Source organism: Mus pahari, chromosome 18, assembly GCF_900095145.1.
Source record: "Mus pahari chromosome 18, PAHARI_EIJ_v1.1, whole genome shotgun sequence".
Lineage (NCBI taxonomy): Eukaryota > Metazoa > Chordata > Mammalia > Rodentia > Muridae > Mus > Mus pahari.
Genome location: NC_034607.1, coordinates 3,834,565 through 3,853,295, shown reverse-complemented (window position 1 = coordinate 3,853,295; position 18,731 = coordinate 3,834,565). Strand labels below are relative to the sequence as shown.

The 18,731-nt window shown below is 48.2% G+C and overlaps 2 protein-coding genes and 1 long non-coding RNA gene across 10 annotated transcripts in view; 2 read left to right on the top strand and 1 right to left on the bottom strand.

The window, feature by feature from the left end:
- The window catches only part of Mrps18b (mitochondrial ribosomal protein S18B), a 6,524-nt gene extending 900 nt beyond the window's left edge, over positions 1-5,624 (top strand). The window contains exons 2-7 of one of the 3 annotated variants that reach the window (XM_021217737.2): positions 791-896; positions 1,006-1,103; positions 1,194-1,262; positions 3,201-3,267; positions 4,526-4,585; positions 5,048-5,624. In XM_021217737.2, the coding sequence (XP_021073396.1) occupies positions 791-896; positions 1,006-1,103; positions 1,194-1,262; positions 3,201-3,267; positions 4,526-4,585; positions 5,048-5,337 (690 nt within the window). In that variant the 3' untranslated portion in view covers positions 5,338-5,624. The remainder of the gene's footprint in view (positions 1-790; positions 897-1,005; positions 1,104-1,193; positions 1,263-3,200; positions 3,268-4,525; positions 4,586-5,047) is intronic. The other 2 variants (XM_029531626.1, XM_029531627.1) reach the window with 2 other exon arrangements.
- Positions 1,890-6,317, bottom strand: LOC115062515. Its single transcript, XR_003842468.1, has 3 exons — positions 5,958-6,317; positions 5,712-5,831; positions 1,890-2,129 (listed from the first exon to the last, which is right to left on the bottom strand). It is a non-coding gene; the product is annotated as an uncharacterized LOC115062515 (long non-coding RNA).
- Positions 5,982-18,731, top strand: Atat1 (alpha tubulin acetyltransferase 1). Of its 6 annotated transcripts, XM_021217732.1 has the most exons (13): positions 5,989-6,123; positions 6,555-6,615; positions 6,696-6,787; positions 6,891-6,951; positions 7,073-7,186; positions 7,375-7,476; positions 12,613-12,658; positions 12,772-12,840; positions 14,846-14,917; positions 15,111-15,354; positions 17,855-17,934; positions 18,023-18,065; positions 18,407-18,731. In XM_021217732.1, the coding sequence occupies exons 1-13, from the start codon at positions 6,017-6,019 to the stop codon at positions 18,579-18,581; spliced, it is 1,266 nt and encodes a 421-aa protein (XP_021073391.1). In that variant the 5' UTR covers positions 5,989-6,016; the 3' UTR covers positions 18,582-18,731. The 6 variants fall into 6 exon arrangements, with proteins under 6 accessions (XP_021073392.1, XP_021073393.1, XP_021073391.1 ...); XM_021217733.1 differs by lacking the exon at positions 12,772-12,840 and having other exon boundaries at positions 5,982-6,123; XM_021217734.2 differs by lacking the exon at positions 17,855-17,934 and having other exon boundaries at positions 5,982-6,123; positions 17,972-18,065.

The window sequence follows — 18,731 nt, the reverse complement described above, 5'->3', positions numbered from 1 at the left end:
GAGCTTTCTACCTCTACCTCCCAGGGTATGGAACTCAAAGCAAGTCCACCAGTCCTGCTCCACCTCGTCACACGTCATTTTCCCATCAGCATGCTTGAGATCATTCTGCTCTCTGGATTGAGATTGCCCTTTAGCCTCAGGTACTCACCACCCTGGAGGTTCTCGGCAGGGCAGGGAGGAATAGGAAGGCTGGTCCCGACGCCACTCCCTAAAATGGGACTACAGAGTAGTGACAGAGGTTACCACCGAAGTAATAACAGGCTTGGTGGCTTTAAAGCTAGCGTTAGCACGCAGATTTGTTTTGCCCCGTGGAATGTTGACCTGCAGCATTTTGTGAAACTGGACAGCGCAGTGACTTTGGGTTTTTCTCATCTGTATGAATCACCCACTGCTCTCCATTATTAATCTTATTTCCAAAAGTTTGGACATTTTTTTTTTTCACACCATAACCAACCAGTTCTTGTCAATGTTTTTAAATTGTCACATCCCGAGGCAGGCGGATTTCTGAGTTCGAGGCCAGCCAGGGCTATACAGAGAAACCATGCCTCAAAAAAAAAAAAAAAAAAAAAGTCACATCCCACTAACGTCCTTTACCTTGTTGACTTATCCCGCAGGGTCAGCTTAGGGAGCCTAGGTTCAGGGGTTGTCAGTTTAGCACCAACAGAAATGCTACTTTTGTAGCAGAAATGTTATTTTCCTGCTGAGTTATACTGATATTTTGTGCATACTTTCCAACTCTGTCCCCAATGTATGATAAAGCAAATAGTTGCAGCCTTTTACTCCCTTTTAGGTTCCCCTCCGGACTCTTTGCACCAGAGGCCCCCCTGAAGAAGATGCTCCATCACTTCCTGTTTCCCCGTATGAGAACGAGCCTTGGAAATACCTGGATTCAGAAGGTGCCTGAGGTTAGGGGAAGGAGGGGAAGATGCAGCCTGAAGTAAGTGACTAGAGAAGACCCCTGCCACTCTCACGTGCATAAGGAAACGCATCTGGTCTTGATTTCAGAATACCAGAACCGCTATGGCTCTCGCCCTGTTTGGGCTGACTACCGCCGCAACCACAAAGGCGGTGTGCCACCACAGAGGACCCGAAAGACATGCATTGTAAGTTTCTAAGGTTCTCATCTTGGTAGGGTGGGAAGAGGCTGTCAAAGAGAAGGTATCATAAATTCTTTCTCCCCCCCCTCCCCACAGCGTAACAATAAAGTTGCTGGGAATCCTTGCCCCATCTGCCGGGATCACAAGTTGCACGTTGACTTTAGGGTAAGGAGAGTCTTTTATCCAGAATTAGAATTTGTAACCTCCTCACGGCGCTCAAGATATCGTCAGAGGTGTCTCAGTCTTCATATCCCTGAACCTGTACAGTCCTATTTTTAGTGGTTGCCATTTTGAAAACACACCTCTTTTGAGCTGGATTTGGTTGCACACACCTTTAATCCCAGCAGGAGTGAGGCAGATTTCTGAGTTTAAGCCCCGCCTGGTGTGCAGAACAAGTTCTAGAATAGCCAGGGCTGCACAGAGAAACTCCTCTTGAAAAACAAAGATGATACAGATTTTAAAGTAGACTTGGTTGACATAGATCTGTAACCCCACACTGGCAGGCCGAAGCAGAAGTGTGAGTTCCAAGTTCCAGGCCTTGTCATAAACCTACACTATGTATTACAGAAAGGAAGGGAAAGAAAGCTCCTTTCTACTGGGATGATGTGCATTGACTAGTTGAGAAGGTAGGATGAGACAGTCTAAGTAGGTAGCCCAGGTCGCTTCGGACTTGTTATGCAGCTGAACTGAGACCACACCTAGGTCAGAGGTTATATATATATGTATATAATATATATGTATATATAATATTTTCTTAAAGTTTATTAAGGAAAAACTTCCAGACAGGGCAATTTCAAGGAAAGAGATCCTATTTATCTATTAAATCACCAGCAAATACATTGTGTGGGTGGGCAGAAGCTTTCCTCCATTTTCCTCCTATGAGTTGGGGTCTGTTTATGGAGCCCACGCTGTCCTCAGCTCACTGTACAGTCTCAACAGCCTGAGTTCTGAGAGCCCAGGTGTCTGCCGCCTTGCTTAGTTGTCTGTATTTCCTTGTTCTCCCAATGTCCAGTGAGATGCTGGGACCTGGGGCTAGAGGACAGAGATAAGAAGGGAGTTACAAAGTACAGTAGATTCACCCCCCACACACAAGTACACACACACACACACACCCCAAAGCCTTCCAAGTGATAAGACTTGCTTCTAAGTGAGTACTAAAGATCATGGAGATGTTCAAAGGAGCCAAAGCAGTGGTTTGCCTACGGCGTGTCAGAATGCTGAGGAAGGGTGTTCACCCTTGAAGCACATCGTAGAGGGGACCGCAGTGTCTTTCCAATCTCCGTGTATGCAGCAGGTTACAGTGACTGGGCTCCGTGGCAGGCGAGTCAAGACGTAACAGCCAGCTCTATAACTCACGGATGTGTCCACTCTCTTCACTGCCCACCTCCTAGGTCTGGTCTGTCTGGTAGTTAGATGCAATTACAACTTTTGAATTGCTTAGTTATACGCTGTATTTTACCATTCTATTCAGCAGCCTATTGCATTGCTTACGACATAATCATCGTTTCTGGGTGATTTCTGGACCTTGATGACCATCCACAATTTTTGCCCAAAGGTGAACCATTAGGAGCATGGCTTCTCCAAAACTCTGGCAGATTATAGGATGTACATGTAATGAATTGGTGAGCGAGACAGAGAGCAGTAAAGAGCCCCTATGAGGGTTTTGTTTTGGTTTTGGTTTTTTGTTTTGTTTTGGCTTTTTGTTTTTGAGACAAGGTCCTCTGAAAAGCCCTGGCCGTGCTGAAATTCATTCCACTCAAAAGTCCACTCGCCTCCGCCTCCCTCTTACTGGTGCGCACCTCCACTCTCGAGCTCTTGATGTTTGCTGGGCTGGGCTTTGCTCTTTCCGGGAGGGTGGGGTAGCACTTGCTGGTCTTGATCTCAAAGATAATCTTCTGCCTCCTGTATGCTGGGATTACACCTGACAAGATGTAGCCGAGGCTGGCCCTAAAATCATCATTCTTCTGTGTTCCCTTTTTCATCAAGTTCTGATGGGTTGTGCTGCCTACCACAAAGGGCTGTGTTCGTGTAAGGTGTATACTCTTAGCCTACAGAGTAGGTCTTGACCAGCCCTTCCCACATGTGTTTATCTCTCTCCTGCAGAACGTGAAGCTCTTGGAACAGTTTGTTTGTGCCCACACGGGTATCATCTTCCACGCCCCATATACAGGTTAGCTTGGCATTCCTGTTACGACTTCTATAGTTTTTCCTGGGAGCACTCCTGGTTATGGGGTTGGGTGGTAGACCGTCCTTTGATAGCTCCTATAAATAGCACACAGAAGTTTTTTGTTTTGTTTTGTTTTGTTTTTGTTTTTGTTTTTTTGGTTTTTCGAGACAGGGTTTCTCTGTATAGCCCTGACTGTCCTGGAACTCACTTTGTAGACCAGGCTAGCCTCGAACTCAGAAATCCGCCTGCCTCTGCCTCCCAAGTGCTGGGATTAAAGGCGTGCGCCACCACACCCAGCTTGGAAGTTTTTGTTTAATGAGAATCATCATAAAACAGTTAAATGTAGACAAAAGACTAAAGTTTTAGAGCTTCCCTGTAGGAAGGAGGACTGACTAAATGTACTTTAAAAGGTAAACCATGCCTTAAACTGAGTTTGAGGTCAGCATGGTCTACATAGTGAGTTCCAAGACAGCCAGGGCTACATAGACTTTGGCTCAACTTTTTGTTTTTTTTAAAAAAAAGGTGAACAGCTTGCTTCTTTGTAAAGTTTTTCCACCTATCTTTTTTTTTTTTTTTTTTTTCATGACAGGTTTTTTGTGCAGCCCTGGCTGTCCTGGAACTCACTTTGTAGACGAGGCTGGCCTTGAACTCAGAAATCTGCCTGCCTCTGCTTCCCAAGTGCTGGGATTAAAGGCATGCGCCACCACTCCCCTGCAGTCTACATTTTTTTAATGCTGCTGGCACTAAGTTTAACAATTCAGAGTTGTCTGTGTCTTCCGCTCAGTGGCCTGGGACAGACCGTGTCCAGTTTCTCATGTGGTGGACAGTTGCTTCCAGCAACAGTAGTAGAGCCGAGAGTCTTATATACAGGAAGGATAGGGCGAGGATAATCTGAACTTAACTGTGAATGTGAGGGGCATGGTCCTGTGATATGTCCTTTTTGTCAGTTTTTTTGTTGTCAGCCTGCAGAGTGGAGTTGTGAATAATTGCTACTCTGTCACATTCCCTAATTTGAAATCACTTCTTATAAGATCTTTCTGTGGATTTTCTAAGTCAGCCTTAACCACGCTTGTCATTGAGTCATCTTCTTGCCCATCTCTAGGCTCTATCATTCCATGACATCTCTATAGTGACTGGACGTGCAGGCAGATACAGGGGCATGGGTCCTTAGGTCAAGCCAGGTTCTCCACAGTCAGCTGTCTGTGTGTAGAAGACTTCCTGCTTTGTGGGACGCTGTCCAGGTCGACTTTTCTCTCCGTAGGGGTCTGTATGAAGCAGCACAAGAAACTGACCCAGGCCATCCAGAAAGCCAGGGAGTGTGGTAAGTGAGAGCAAGGGGCAAGGGTTTCTGAGGTGCTTATGTGCTCCTGTGTCTATGAGAAAGGACTCAGCAGACTCTAGGGTTTTTCCAAGTTGGGTGAGTTGCTGGGCTCTGAAGTGACAGCTGCAAGTTCCAAGCTACTGGGAGCACATACTGAGATGATCTTTGAGGAAACAAGGAAGGAACACTCCTTCTTCAGGCTACCCTGTCTCCTGAAGCTTGATAGTCTTGTGTCCCTTTGTTCTGACCCGGCTTACCCAGCACCTTTGCACAGATGAGTGAGGAGGGAAAGCTCACGCAGTGCCCTGCCTGTTCTCTGTCTCCTTGGCAGGTTGGGCTATGTATAAGCTGCTGGAATGTGCTTGGTGGTTATGATTGGACCCTCCATTTGTAGTGCCTTCTTCTTGTCTCTGAGTCTGACCTGCCCTTCCTTATCCACCATTATTTCCTTTAACCCCTTAGGTCTTCTCAGCTACTACATCCCCCAGGTTGAGCCCAGGGATGCTGACTTTGGGACTGTACATGGAGCTGTCAGTGTGACTCCACCAGCCCCCACGTTGTTGTCAGGTGAACCTTGGTACCCGTGGTACAGCTGGCAACAGCCACCCGAGAGAGAGCTGTCTCGACTTCGCCGACTCTATCAAGGAAATCTCCTAGAAGAAAGTGGCCCACCACCTGAGTCAATGCCTGAGATGCCCACTACACCACCAGCAGAAGCCTCCACTGAGCAGACCGGCTCCCCGAGTGCTTAGAGCTTGTGACCTGGGGAAGTCAGATCAAGGGAGTGCTATCTAGGGCTACGTGGGGTCCTGTGTCCTGCAAAGGGTTCTGTTTTGTGACAGTGGCAGACCCTACAGGGAAATGGCTGGTATGAAGAGGACAAGCACATTTGACGTTGAGGGGGACTAGATGTGTATGGGTAACTCTGGTGAGGACTTAACATATGAACTGGAGACTCCTGTGTGTACTTGATAGTGTGTCCCTGATTTAAACCCTTTGGCTCAGCTTTTCTACAATAAAGCTGTGTTTCTTCACCCGTTCCAGACTCCCTTTGGGCTGACTGTTCAAAACATGGGTGTGACATTTATAAGATGGGGTGTAGCAGTGGGGTGGGAATGTGGTCTACCTGCAAATGCCCGCAACTCCATCAAGGAAGGGGTGTATGACTGGTTCTTCTGAAGGTTCCCTCAGCTATTCACTGGGAGGGCACGATCCTTGGTTGCCCTGGCACCACAGGGGCACAGACCTACAAAGGAGAGCTGTTGCTAGAGAACAGCTGGTTTGGTGAGAAAAATGGGGTTTCCCAGGCATTGTGAAACCATGGTGGGGGCGGGGCAAGCCCTCGGGGCGGGTCCTGGAGATAAAGACTTACCGGCTCTGGTAGCGGAAGTGACGTTGTGTGGGGCGTGTCCGGCCCCCGCACAATGGGCCATGGAGTTCCCGTTCGATGTGGATGCGCTGTTCCCGGAGCGGATCACCGTGCTGGACCAGCATCTGCGGCCTCCGGCCCGCCGACCCGGAACCACAACGCCGGCCCGGTGACATTTCAAACCCGACCCATGGCCCTTCTGTCCCGGTTCCTCTCCAAACCTGATCCAGGAACCACGCCCCCTTTTCACTGACTACTGGCCATTCCTCCTGCGGTCTTATATGTCTTTTGGTGACCTTTGACCCTGGCTCTAGCTGGGTTAATTGGCCTACATCTGTAACCTTTCACCCTTTGGCCTAATGTGGCCTCAACAAGAGGCTATAGTTGACCCGCCCTTCCTACCGCCTCACAGTAACCTTAACATGGGAGCTGTGAAACTGAAGTTTGGGATCTGGAGGGGTGAGGTGGGAGGTGAGGAAGAGTTCCAAGCAAAGTCAGAGAGTCTGTGGAGGAGCCTGGGTGGGAGCCAAGCAGGCTGCCAGGAATGACTTCCAGGATGCTGTAACCCAGCGAGTGTCTGACCAGCCCCTCTCTCTGTAGTGTGGATCTGCAGCAGCAAATCATGACTATTGTAGATGAGCTGGGCAAGGCTTCTGCCAAGGTATGGGGCACCTCTAGGAGGAGGAAAGGGAGATGGGTGGCAGAAAAGGAGCCATACGAAGTAGGTCTTCATCTCTGCAGGCACAGCATCTCCCTGCACCCATCACCAGCGCTTTGAGGATGCAGAGCAACCGGCACGTTATTTACATACTAAAGGACACCTCAGCTCGCCCGTGAGTCTTAGATTCCCTGTGACTCAGACCACTCTTACCTTTCTTTTACTGTCTCTCCCAGACAGTTGCTCCTGCCTGGTTCATTATTTTCCCCATCCCACAGGGCAGGAAAAGGAGCCATTATTGGTTTCCTCAAAGTTGGATACAAGAAGCTCTTTGTACTGGTGAGTGTTACTGCAAACTAGCCGTTTGTAAGCATTGGTGTCAGAGAAGAAATGGGGGCGGGGTGGGAGACAGCCAAGATGCATGGCTCCTAATGAGTTTGTGTTGTTCTTGACCTCATAGGATGATCGGGAGGCTCACAATGAGGTAGAACCGCTTTGCATTCTGGACTTTTACATCCACGAGTCCGTGCAACGGCATGGCCACGGGCGAGAACTTTTTCAGTATATGTTACAGGTACCCAACAATCTTTACCAGTTAGTCAGAATAGATCTAAAAGGCTCTTCACCCCGAAGCTCTAGGAGGCCCTGCTCCACGGCCTACAGTTGGTCCCCTTTCCTCTGTATTCCCTTGGCAGGCTCCCAGTATCCTGCTAGCATGCTCCTCCTACCACCCCTGCCCCCAAGTTTTCCGTTTTCCTGCAGAAAGAGCGAGTGGAGCCACACCAGCTGGCAATTGACCGACCATCGCCGAAGCTGCTCAGGTTCCTGAACAAGCACTACAACCTGGAGACCACAGTCCCACAGGTTAGAGGCTCTGTGCTAACCCTGGAGACATCTGGCTAAGTCCTACCTTGGGTTGTTTTGATGTTGTTTTAGATTTACCTTGCTTTTCCTGTGTGAATGCTTTGTTCACATGTATATACATGCACCATGTTCATGCCTGTGCACACAAGCTAGAAGGGGGTGTCAGAACATGGGAGCTGGAGTTACAGATGTTTATGAGCCACCATGTGGGTGCTGGGGATTGGATCTTAGTCCTCAAGAGCAACCAAGCGCTCTAAGCTTCTGAGACATCTCTCCAGCCCCTATTTTTTTTTTTTTTTTTTCTAATAAGGTCTCAGTGGGTCACCCTGGCTGTGCCGAACTTACCTTGTAGACCAGGTTGGCCTTGAACACACAGATCCACCTACTTCTACCTCCAGAGTGCTAGGACTGGAGTGATGCACCACCACCTCAGCTATAGTTTTTATGATGACTTTATGCCTGAGCTCTGTATTGACAGCACTCTTACCCCTCTTTCTCTCCCTCCGACCCCTCCCGTGTCCCCTTCTCCCAAACTGTTGTCTTACATTATTGTTGCATGTACATGAACACGGGTATATAGGTAGGAACAGATATATATTATATATATATATAAAAAACCTACTGAGTCCCTCTAGCTTTGTTTATATGCACCTGTCTCCAGGGCTCTACTGTGGGTTTTGTTGTTGTTGATTTGGTTTAGTTGTTGGGTTTTGGGTTTTGTTTTTTGGTGTTTTTTTTTTTTAAGATTTATTTTATGTATGAGTACTCTATCTGCATGTACACCTGCATGCCAGAAGAGGGCATCAGATCACATCATATAGATAGCTAATGAGTCACCATGTGGTTGCTGGGAATTGAACTCTGGAAAAACAGTGCTCTTAACCACTGAGCCATCTCTCCAGCCCGCATTGTTGGGTTTTTGAAACTGGATCGCACTATATATCTCAGGCTGGCCTTGAACTCACAGTGACACTCCATCTCCACCTCCTGAGTAATGGGGTCACAGGTATGCCTTGATGCCCAGCTGTTCTGTGTTTGAAAGACGCTTGCTATATACACACCAAACCTCACCCCCCTCAAATGGATGATCCTCCTGCCTCAGCTTCCCAAGAACTAGGATTAAGTCATGATGTCCAGCATGATTTATTTTTGCAACTAAATCTTTTTTCTCCTTACCCATCACATATTCTAGAAGCATTCGTCCTGTCTTTTGGGGAGCTTTGTTTGTTTGCTTGCTTGCAGGCTTTTTGAGGCACAGTCTCCCTCTGGAGCTCTGGCTATCCTGAAGCTCACTATGTAGATCAGCTGGCTTCAAACTCTTGAGAGATCCGCCTGCCTTTGCTCAGAGTGCTGGGACTAAAGGCAAGCACCACAGAGGTCACCCTGCCTCTTCCTCCAGAGTTCATCACCACACATGGACATGGGCTCTTTACTAGACCTTATTTTATCCCCAAACACAACAGCTCGTGTCTACCTTGTTCTCCCACAGGTCCATTACATTAGTCATCATTTATGGAAGATCCAGAATCATAGACATTCCAGGCCTCAGGGAGCTTGGTTTATCATGGGACAGTGATTCTGTGAGTTTAGAAACACATTACTAATGCGTTCAACAACTGTTTATTGTGTAGCTGACGCTGTTGTGGGCACTAGGAATACTTTACACAACCAAACAAAAGAATCTAAATGGGAACCAGACAAACAACTTATTCTAGGACCAGGCAAGGGTGGTGCATGCCTTTGGTTCCAGCACTGGGAAGGCAGATCTCTGAGTTTGTGGCCAGCCCGATCTAAATATTGTGTTCTGGGACTTCTAGGATTCCCTAGAGGGGCCCTGTCTCAAAAACAAACAAACGAAAAACCAAAAGGCATCCTTTACTGTGGTTAAGAGTTAAGTGTTCCGAGAAAATGAAACCAGTGCTGGGGGGGGGGGCGCTTACAGGTGTGAGTCAGATATTGGCAGAGCTCTTAACTGAGAGGATAGCTCACTTGTGCAAGGGCATAAAGGACGTGTGTGGAGGCAGTGTCCTGGAGGAGTGATGGCCAGTAGAAAAGGCTGTGCAGTGAGAATATGCCCACAGCAGTGTGACTAAAGGAAAGTAGTAGGTGAGAACTGAGGCCAAAGGAAGGGAGCACACAGGTTGGGCCACACGGGTCACCTGTCTCCTTCGCTTTGCTTGCTGTGCCAAACAAACAAGCCATACAGGGAGCCAGGGTGGAAGTTCAGGAGACAGGTAGGAAAGCAGAAATTACTGATGAAAGGGAGTCAGGGACAGACCCAGGGGCAGCAGTAGAGGTAGGAAACGGTGGCATCTGAGGGTAAAGCAAACACGATTTCCTTATGGAATAGATGTGGGAAAAATAAGAGTTATGATTGGACCCAAAATAATAGGAAGGACGACGTTACATGGTGTAGGTAGATTGGCTTTCGGGAAAACATTTAGGAGCCTTTTTTTTTTTTTTTTTAGATTTATTTATTTATTTTATGTATATGAGTACAGATGGTTGTGAGCCATCATGTGGTTGCTGGGAATTGAACTCAGGACCTCTGCTCGCTCCCGCCCCAAGATTTATTTATTGTTATATGTAAGTACACCATAGCTGTCTTCAGATACTACAGAAGAGGTCGTCAGATCCCATTACAGATGGTTGTGAGCCACCATGTGGTTGCTGGGATTTGAACTCAAGACCTTCAAAAGAGAAGTCAGTGCTCTTAACTGCTGAGCCATCTCTCCAGCCCCAGGAGTCTTGTTTTGACTGGTTCGGAACTTACTGTATAGTCCAGGCTAGCTTTGAACTTACAAGAAATCCTCATACCTCAGCCTCCTTGATCCTAAGGTTATAGTAATGAATCACTATGCACAGTGTCAGAGTTGATTTTTAAAGTAGTCAGGAGTTCGAGACTACCCTGTTACCTGAAATGCTGAGTCAGTTAAAAAATAATAATAATAAGGCAGTATTAATCTCAGCACTCCTGAAGCTGAGGCAGACAGATATCTGTGAGTTCAAGGTCAGCATGGTTTACAAAATGAGTTCCAGTCCAGAGAAAGATTCAGAGTGAGACCTGTCTCAAATGAAAATAGTAGAGAATGGTGGAAGGGGTACATTCTTCACATTGGACAGGTTAGCCCCATTACATGGACATGTGGAGCAGCCAGCCCGTAAGTAGTATCAGCAGATGTCCTGTAAAAAATAAACATTGGGCTGGAGAGATGGCTCAGCGGTTAAGAGCACTGATTGCTCTTCCAGATGTACCTGAGTTCAATTCCCAGCAACCACATGGTGGCTCACAACCATCTATAAAGGAATCCACCCCCTCTTCTGGTGTATCTGAAGACAGCAACAGTGTACTCACATAAATAAAATAAATAAATCTTAAAAAAAAAAAAAAAAAAAAAAGATTAACATTGACAGGTATCCTGTGAGCTCTGTTTAAGATGTGTGTATATGTATGTATGTATGTATGTATACCTACATGTATGTATGTGCACCATGTGTGTGCAGTGTCTGCAGAGGTGGGAAGAGGGCCCTAGATCCCCTAGAATAAAGACAGTTGTGAGCAGCTGTGTGGGTGCTGGGAACAGAGGCGACCAGAAGCACAGCATCTCTTTTTGGTTTGTTTTTGTTTTTGTTTGTTTGTTTTGAGACAGGGTTTCTCTGTGTAACCCTGGCTGTCCTGGAACTCACTCTGTAGACCAGGCTGGCCTCGAACTCAGAAATTCACCTGCCTCTGCCTCCCAAGTGCTGGAATTAAAGGTGTGCACCACCACACCCGGCTACTGCATCTCCTTAGCCCCTTGATTTACTCTGCATCTGTGCTGTGATCGTAACTCTGCTTACGAATATTCATTTTTTCAAAGCACCATTTGTAGAAGGAACATTTGTTCATTCTCTATAGAATGATCATGGCACCTTTGTTAAAATCAGCTGGCCAAGGACACGTGAGTTTATCTCTGCACCTTTGATTCTGTCCTGTTGACTGATATCTGTCCTTTGCCACTTAGCACAGCACACTGTGTGTATTTGTGTGTTGTTAGCACTCTGATCCTTCTTCCAAACTGCTTTGATTTCTGTGGTTCAGTAGTGAGTTCTGAAAACAGGAAATGTCAGACTTCAGTTCCATCCTCTTCACTGCTGTTTGGTTTGTTTGTGTGAGGCAGTGTCACTGTATAGCCCTGGCTGACCTGGAAACTAGGTGCAGACCAGCAGGCCTCCTTGGCATGAGTCACCTCAGGCTGTCTTTGTAGTTTTTATGACTCCATGTGAACTTGAAGACCAGCTTGTTAGGGTTAGGGGTTTTGCGTGTTCTGTCCCCAAGGACAAACAGTCTGGTTCTTGATCTTTCCATTGTGGGCTTTGTTTCCTTTTCTCTAGATATAAATTATACAGAGGTAGTATGGCCCATGCAGTTAGTCTCAGCACTTGGAGGCAGAGGCAGGCAGATCTCTGTTGTAAGTTCAAGGCCAGCCAGTCTACAGGCATATATATATGTATGTGTAGTATGTGTATGTATATATGTGTATACACACACACACACACACACACACACACATATATATATATATATGAATATATAATGTATATACACGTGTGTGTGACACGACCACCTGGCTAGATTTATTTTATCTTATGTATATAAATATTTTGCTTGCACGAACATATATGTGCTACGGGTATGCCTGGGTATCCATGAAGGTCAGAAAAGGGTGTTGGATGCTCTGGGACTGAAGTTACAGGTGGTCGATCATGAGCCACCTTGTGGTATTTGGAGTTAGATCAGAGTCTGCTACAAGAGCGGCAAGGGTTCTTAACCACTGAACCATCTCTCCAGCCCCATGTTTTGACCTTGGGGCAGGATCTCATGTAGCCCAGCGGGCCTCTGGCTCTCTGTGTAGCTGGGGATGTCCTTGAAATTGTCCTCCTACCTTTCCCCTCCAAGTGTTAGGATTTCAGGCATATATCCCTGTCCCGAGTTGTGTGTGGTGCTGAGGCATGACCTCAGCGCTTCATGCATGGTAGGCAGGCATTCCATTAGCTGAGCCACACTGAGACGCACCTCATTGGCTCTGTGGCCCAGGTTCTATACCTACTGTGTGATGAGACGAGACAGTATGCTCTGTTTGCTTCATCTTCCAGGTGAACAACTTTGTCATCTTTGAAGGCTTCTTTGCGCATCAGCACCGTAAGTCTCTTTACCTTGTGTCAGCCTAGTAGTTGTGAAAAGGGAAAGGAAAGAGGTGGGCTCTCGGTTCTACAGGCCCCCACTGAGGGCCACCACCTCTTCCTTCCTCACAGGGCCCCCCACTTCCTCTCTGAGGGCAACTCGACACTCTCGTGCTGCTGTGGCCGATCCCATACCTGCTGGTAAAGCCTGCGAGGACTGGGTGGAATTAAGGGCAGTGAGGCCTAGTACCTCGGGAGGTTCCGGGGTGGCAGTGCGATCTGTTGCCAATTCAGAACGCCCTAAAGCCACCCATCCATCCAGCAGCACTGTTTGCCCTGGCCCTGCTGGGAGCATTTTATACATGGGAAGAAATTAGATCCTGCTAACGCTCAAGCTCACGCACTAACCACACTGCCTTCCTCCAAAGCACGTCCAGCCCTGTTCTCTGCAACGGTTCTTACTAAGCAAGCCCCTCGAGAGCTTGGCTGGCCTCTGGTGTCAGCAGAGCCTCTACGCTAGGTCAGCTTCCTCAAAACAGGCCACAGTCAAATTGCTGTAAATTCCTCAGGCTCTGTCAGCCAGGGAGAGACAGGCAAGTGAGCCCAGTGGTCCTTTCATTTCTATTCATGGGAGAGTGACGTGAATAGTCAAGTCTATATACTTGTTTTAAAAGAGAATGCTCAAAATGTGTAACATTTTTACCTGGTATGGTGACACATGCCATTGATTCCAGCACTCAAGAAGCCAACATAGGTGGAGCTCTATGAGTCTAAAGCCAGCTTAGCCTGCCAGGCAAGCATTATGCCAGCCAAGGCGGCAATGAGATCTTGCCTTAGAAGAATTTTTTTCAAGAATAATCAAACCTATTTTGACTGAACTCCCAGGCTGACTGGGTGTGGTATCCAGCACTTGAGACAGGGGGATCCCTGAGTTTGAGGCTAGCATGGTCTACAGAGTGAGTTCCAGTCTTGAAAAACCAAAAAAGAAAAGAAAAGAAAGAAGAAAGGGAAAGCCTCACAGACTGCCATCTACCTTTCCCCCTCCCTCCCTCCCCAGTACATCCTCAGGGAAAGAGGCATAGCCTGAAGCAGCTGTGTGGTGCTGGCTGGTACAGAATGGTTAGCCTTGTGGCTGGTTACCTTCCCATTGGCCAAGAAAATTAGTAACAGTTGTCCAAAGAGCAACTCATTGTGAGCCTTATGAGCATCAGCCTAGGCTCCCTCCCAGACATCCACCGTGACCATGACCCGTGATGGTTACCACAGTTCTGAGGCCATGCCACCATCTGGGATGGATGATGATCCACAGAGGGCTGATCGGGTTCTTCTGGTCTGTGATGGAAGGAAGAGGAAGAGGAAGGGAGGAAACTCACCTTTGCTGTACAATAGCTCCCATTTGCTGAAGCCCTTTTGTAGATTCACACTTTGGGAGGAAGGAGTTGAGACAGGATCTCTGCAACTCTGTCTTAGAACTCGATACACCAGGGTGCCCTTGAACTTACAGAGGTCAGCCTGCCTCCTCAAGTGCTGGGATTTAAGGCCTATGTCGCTATGCCTGGCTCCTTGTTCTTTTGAGACAGGGTCTCACTATGTAACTCTGTCCTCGAACTTGCTATGTTGATCAGGCCTTCCCATACCTTTCCAGTGCAGAGACTAAAGGTGTGTGCCACCACTTTGAACTTCGTCATTTCTATTAGTATTTTAAAACCTAATTAAAACTCAGAATTTCCATATCTTTTTGTACAGGAAGGAGAGGTTCTGCAACTCCTCTCCCCTCCCCAAACAATTCCCAATTAACCAAGGGCTTTGTCCATCTCATCTAGAGGGACCCAGGGTCCTCACTGGCCCAGCTGGGACTATTCCACTGCCCCAGAACCCCAGGGGGGCCTGACAACACCCATGGACAGTAAGAGCTCGCCTCCCCTTGGCCATCCTTTCCTGCATCTCCCAGGCCCTGGTTTCCCCTGGATCTTTCTCCTGAAACTCTGTGTTTGGCCTACTCCTTCTGGCTCTCCCCAAAAATGCTCCAACACTCCCCGAAGCTCCCCTTGGTGTGCTGGCTTTGCCACAGCACAGCTTCTGTACTGGCATTCCCAGGAGGAGCTGTGGTGTCAGGGAGCAAAAGCTTGGGACTGTGGGAAAGCGGCAGGGAGGAGGGATGGATAGTGCAACTCCTAAAACTTCCTTGTGTCCCCACTACCACCAGCTCCAGCAAGGAAGCTGCCACCAAAAAGAGCAGAGGGAGACATTAAGCCATACTCCTCCAGTGACAGAGAATGTAAGGAACTTGAGGGTGCCTGGGGGGCAGGGTGGTCAGGGGAGGGTAGCTGGGCATAAGGACCCAAGGAGAGTGGTTAAAGGAAGGTAGTAACCAGGGGACAATGATGAAAGGCTACGGTTGCTTTTTGCCTAATCTTTATTACTGTGACTCTTCTTTCTTCTCTTCCTCTCTTTGTTCCTCCTCTTCCCAGTCCTGAAGGTAGCTGTGGAGCCTCCTTGGCCCCTGAACAGGGCCCCTCGGCGTGCCACACCTCCAGCCCACCCACCTCCACGTTCTAGCAGCCTGGGCAACTCGCCAGATCGAGGTCCCCTTCGGCCCTTTGTTCCAGAACAAGAGCTGCTTCGCTCCCTGCGTCTCTGTCCCCCACACCCTACTGCACGCCTTCTGCTGGCCACTGACCCTGGAGGCAGCCCAGCCCAGCGCAGACGCACCAGGTAATAAGGCCTGCAAGTTTGGGAGCCTTTGGATGTGGCGGAGTTAGCAGTGGTAGAGAATAAGGTGAATCCCCAACAAACGTGAAACAATGAAATCTTTACCAAAACATAAATTTCTGCAACACTGGTCTGGGAATATTGAAGGATCTGGGGGTGGGGGTGGGAGTGGGGGCTTTATATGGAGCCATGGACCAGAGTTATATTTTGAGGCTCATTGGAAGAGTAGGAAGACTTAGAGATCCATTGGGGGGGGCTTGAGTCTTTCAAGACTCCGGGAATCTTGGTTAACACTGGCTGGGGATAGGCATGTGTCTCACAGACTGGGAGCCAGTGGGTTCCAGGGCCATGGCATGTATGCCAAGAGCCCTTCCAGGCAGGCAGGGAGTGGGTGCCTCCTTTATTTCTCCTCTTAGCTTCCTCTTCACCTCTGACTTCTCTGTTTTTCTCTCTCCCCTACCTTCCCTCTCCCTTTCTCCTGTCCATAACATTCCTCTACAGCTCCCTTCCCCGATCTGATGACAGTCGATACTGACAGGAAACCTGGGAGGGCACATACACTCTCTCCTGCAACTTGCAACCCATTCTTCCATCAAGATTTTTTTCTTCCTTTTTCTTGAACAGCTGGGTTGCCAGGGTTCTAACTAGCCTAATACTTTGTAGCTTTTCTTACCACAGAAGACACCCCTGTACTCCCAACCTGTGCTATGAATACTCTCCTACAGACAGGCTGTTCTGTTCCCAGATCTCTTGGGCTAAATGGCTCCTACTGAGTCCCTAGAGAAGCACACTCTGCTTATGTCAGACTCCAGACCACCAGAGGTCCAAGGGCCTCCTCTTCCAGGGAAACCTTTAAGGAGTGTCCTGCCAATGGATTAATTCCCTCCACAGTGCCCACTAGTAGCTCTAATCCTGCATCCTCCTGCCAAACCTGCCCTTTTAGTCTGATAACTACTTCCCCTGAGCAGGCTCTGCTTCAGAACAGTTCATGCTGGTAGGACCAGGGGGGCGGCTTCCCAACCGGGTCCTCCCAATATTGCCAAACTCTTACTTCCCAAGTGTTATGTAAATGTGTCAGACTAATGTTGCTCTGGGGGTCTCTGCAGGAGACACACAGACTCCACCACCTTCTTCAGATAAGCTGAGTCTGTCTCTTGGCAGTAGAACCCAGCAAACACTCCAGGACCATTTAGCTGTGTCTCTAATAAGCCTGGTCCATTAGATCCTAGAATCCCCTGTCCTCCCTGCCTCCCTAGTAAATACACTTGTGAGATTGTCTTGAGATGAGATGGGGATCACCCTTGTGCTGCCCCGACTTCTTTTTCCTTCATAGCAAGAGCTTCCTTCCCTGCTTCCATGCCCAGGGTATAGAAGGACCCTTCTTCCTTCCCCCACCCCACCCCCATTAGATCAGGTGCCTCAATGTGTCCCCTAAAGTCCTTGGGAGCAGGACCTCCCTCCTCCCTCACTCCTTCCAGATTCCTTTCCCTCTCAGTGTTGTCTCAATAAAGTGTGGGTTCTTCTGTGTTTTCTAAATTGACATTTTCAGCGAAAAACATGTTAAGGTTTCAGCTTCGTTTGTGCTTCACACTCTTCCTGGGGTCTCGGTGTTCTCTATCCCTCTTAGATTCAGCTCTGAGATCTGTAGCAGAGCTCAAAGCCTCCAGCCTCCTCCTGAGTCTCTGCCCTTCCCCATACTTATCTAGAGTTGCAGTAACTGTGTAGACATCTCTACTCACCTGGGAGCCTTAGGTCCCCTACCCCCAGTAGCTTATACCTCCTTCCCTGGCCAGCCTTGATAAGGTGTGCATTTGCTAGGAGCTTTGGCTCACTAGCCTCAGGACTGTTTCTGGATCCCTCTCCTACTCTTTGACCTCCTCATGTCTGCACCACAAACCCCACAGTGCTCTCTGAAGACAAGTCCTGCCTAAGATCAAGAATCCTCACAGGGTACTGGGCATGGTGGCACAAGCCTTTAATCCCAGCTTTTGGGAGGCAGAGGTAGGCAGATCCTGGTAAGAATTTGCCTACATAGCAGGTTGCAGACCAGCCAAGGCAACAGAGTGAAAGCCTGCCAATAATAATAATAATAATAATAATAATAGTCCAACAGGGTCAACCATCTCTAAAGACTACCCTTTCTTCCTTGCTACTATGGCCTGAGAGTTCTTATATTTAAAAGAATCATTTTAAGGGAATTCACACATTCAGGCACCATGGTTCAGCAAGCTCCTTTCTGCATGCCTACTAAGTGTTTTTATGACATAATTGGATCACATCACACACCAGCCCAGTTAAAGCAGCAGAGCAGGATGGTGTAGAAAATCTTCAAGTATAAAATATGCCCTCCCCTACCTTTGCTAGAAGTCTTAGACAAGAACCCTTTGGGGTGGTAGCTGCCCTTCGTCTTTGTTCCCACGCTCTCTCTCCTTTCTCCTCTGACCCCTCCATGCCACCTTTTCATCCTGAGCCTCTTCCCCTTCATCTCCCATTTCTTCTACAGGGGGACTCCCTGGGGGCTGGTAGCCCAAAGCTGCCACTACAGCCGCCATGGGGGACTCAATACCTCATTCCTGGGTACAGGTATGTAGCCACTTTCTCTTACTCTCCAACCAAATAGGTCACACACACATATGACTACAGTCTCCCTAGATGCCTGGTATTTCCACAGGCAACCAAGAACGGAAGCAGGGGGAACAGGAAGCGGAGGATAGGTGAGGTCTACACCTCCCCTCTTAACAGCTGCCAGCACCTTCTGACACTAACACTACTCTCAGATACTGACTCCTAAGTCTGTGTGAACTGGATACCAGTTTTCCCCACACATCTTTCTACCTAACCTATAAGCCGCCTTCTTCCTTGTGGTTTGAATTCTGGTGCTTTTTTTCCCCCTCTGCCGTGCTCTGAGTACTGAAGTTTGGACACCGTGGTAACTGTCCCAGCCTTAGACCCCAACAGTTGTCTGTCCATTACTCTGCACCCACAACCTTGAAGAATGCCTAACCGTCATTCCCGTTAGCAGCTCTAACACACGCTTCATTTCCCTGCCCTCCAGGTCGGCCAGTGAGGATCAGGTCTTGTTACTGGATGGGGCTGGGGTGGAACCTACGCAGACAGGTGCTCCAAGGGCTCAGGCGCCACCCGCCCAGTCCTGGACGGTGGGTGGGGACATAATGAACGCCAGGGTCATTCGAAACCTGCAGGAACGCCGCAGCACCAGGCCTTGGTGACCACGGCCAAAGCTTGGTCCTGAGTACGGATGCATTCATTCACTCACTCATTCATTCAACAGGCATGTCAACCTCAGATCCTTTGTATCATTATTTTTAACCAGAGCAATAAAAGTATTTATTTGTTATCACTCTAGCTACTGACAAAAA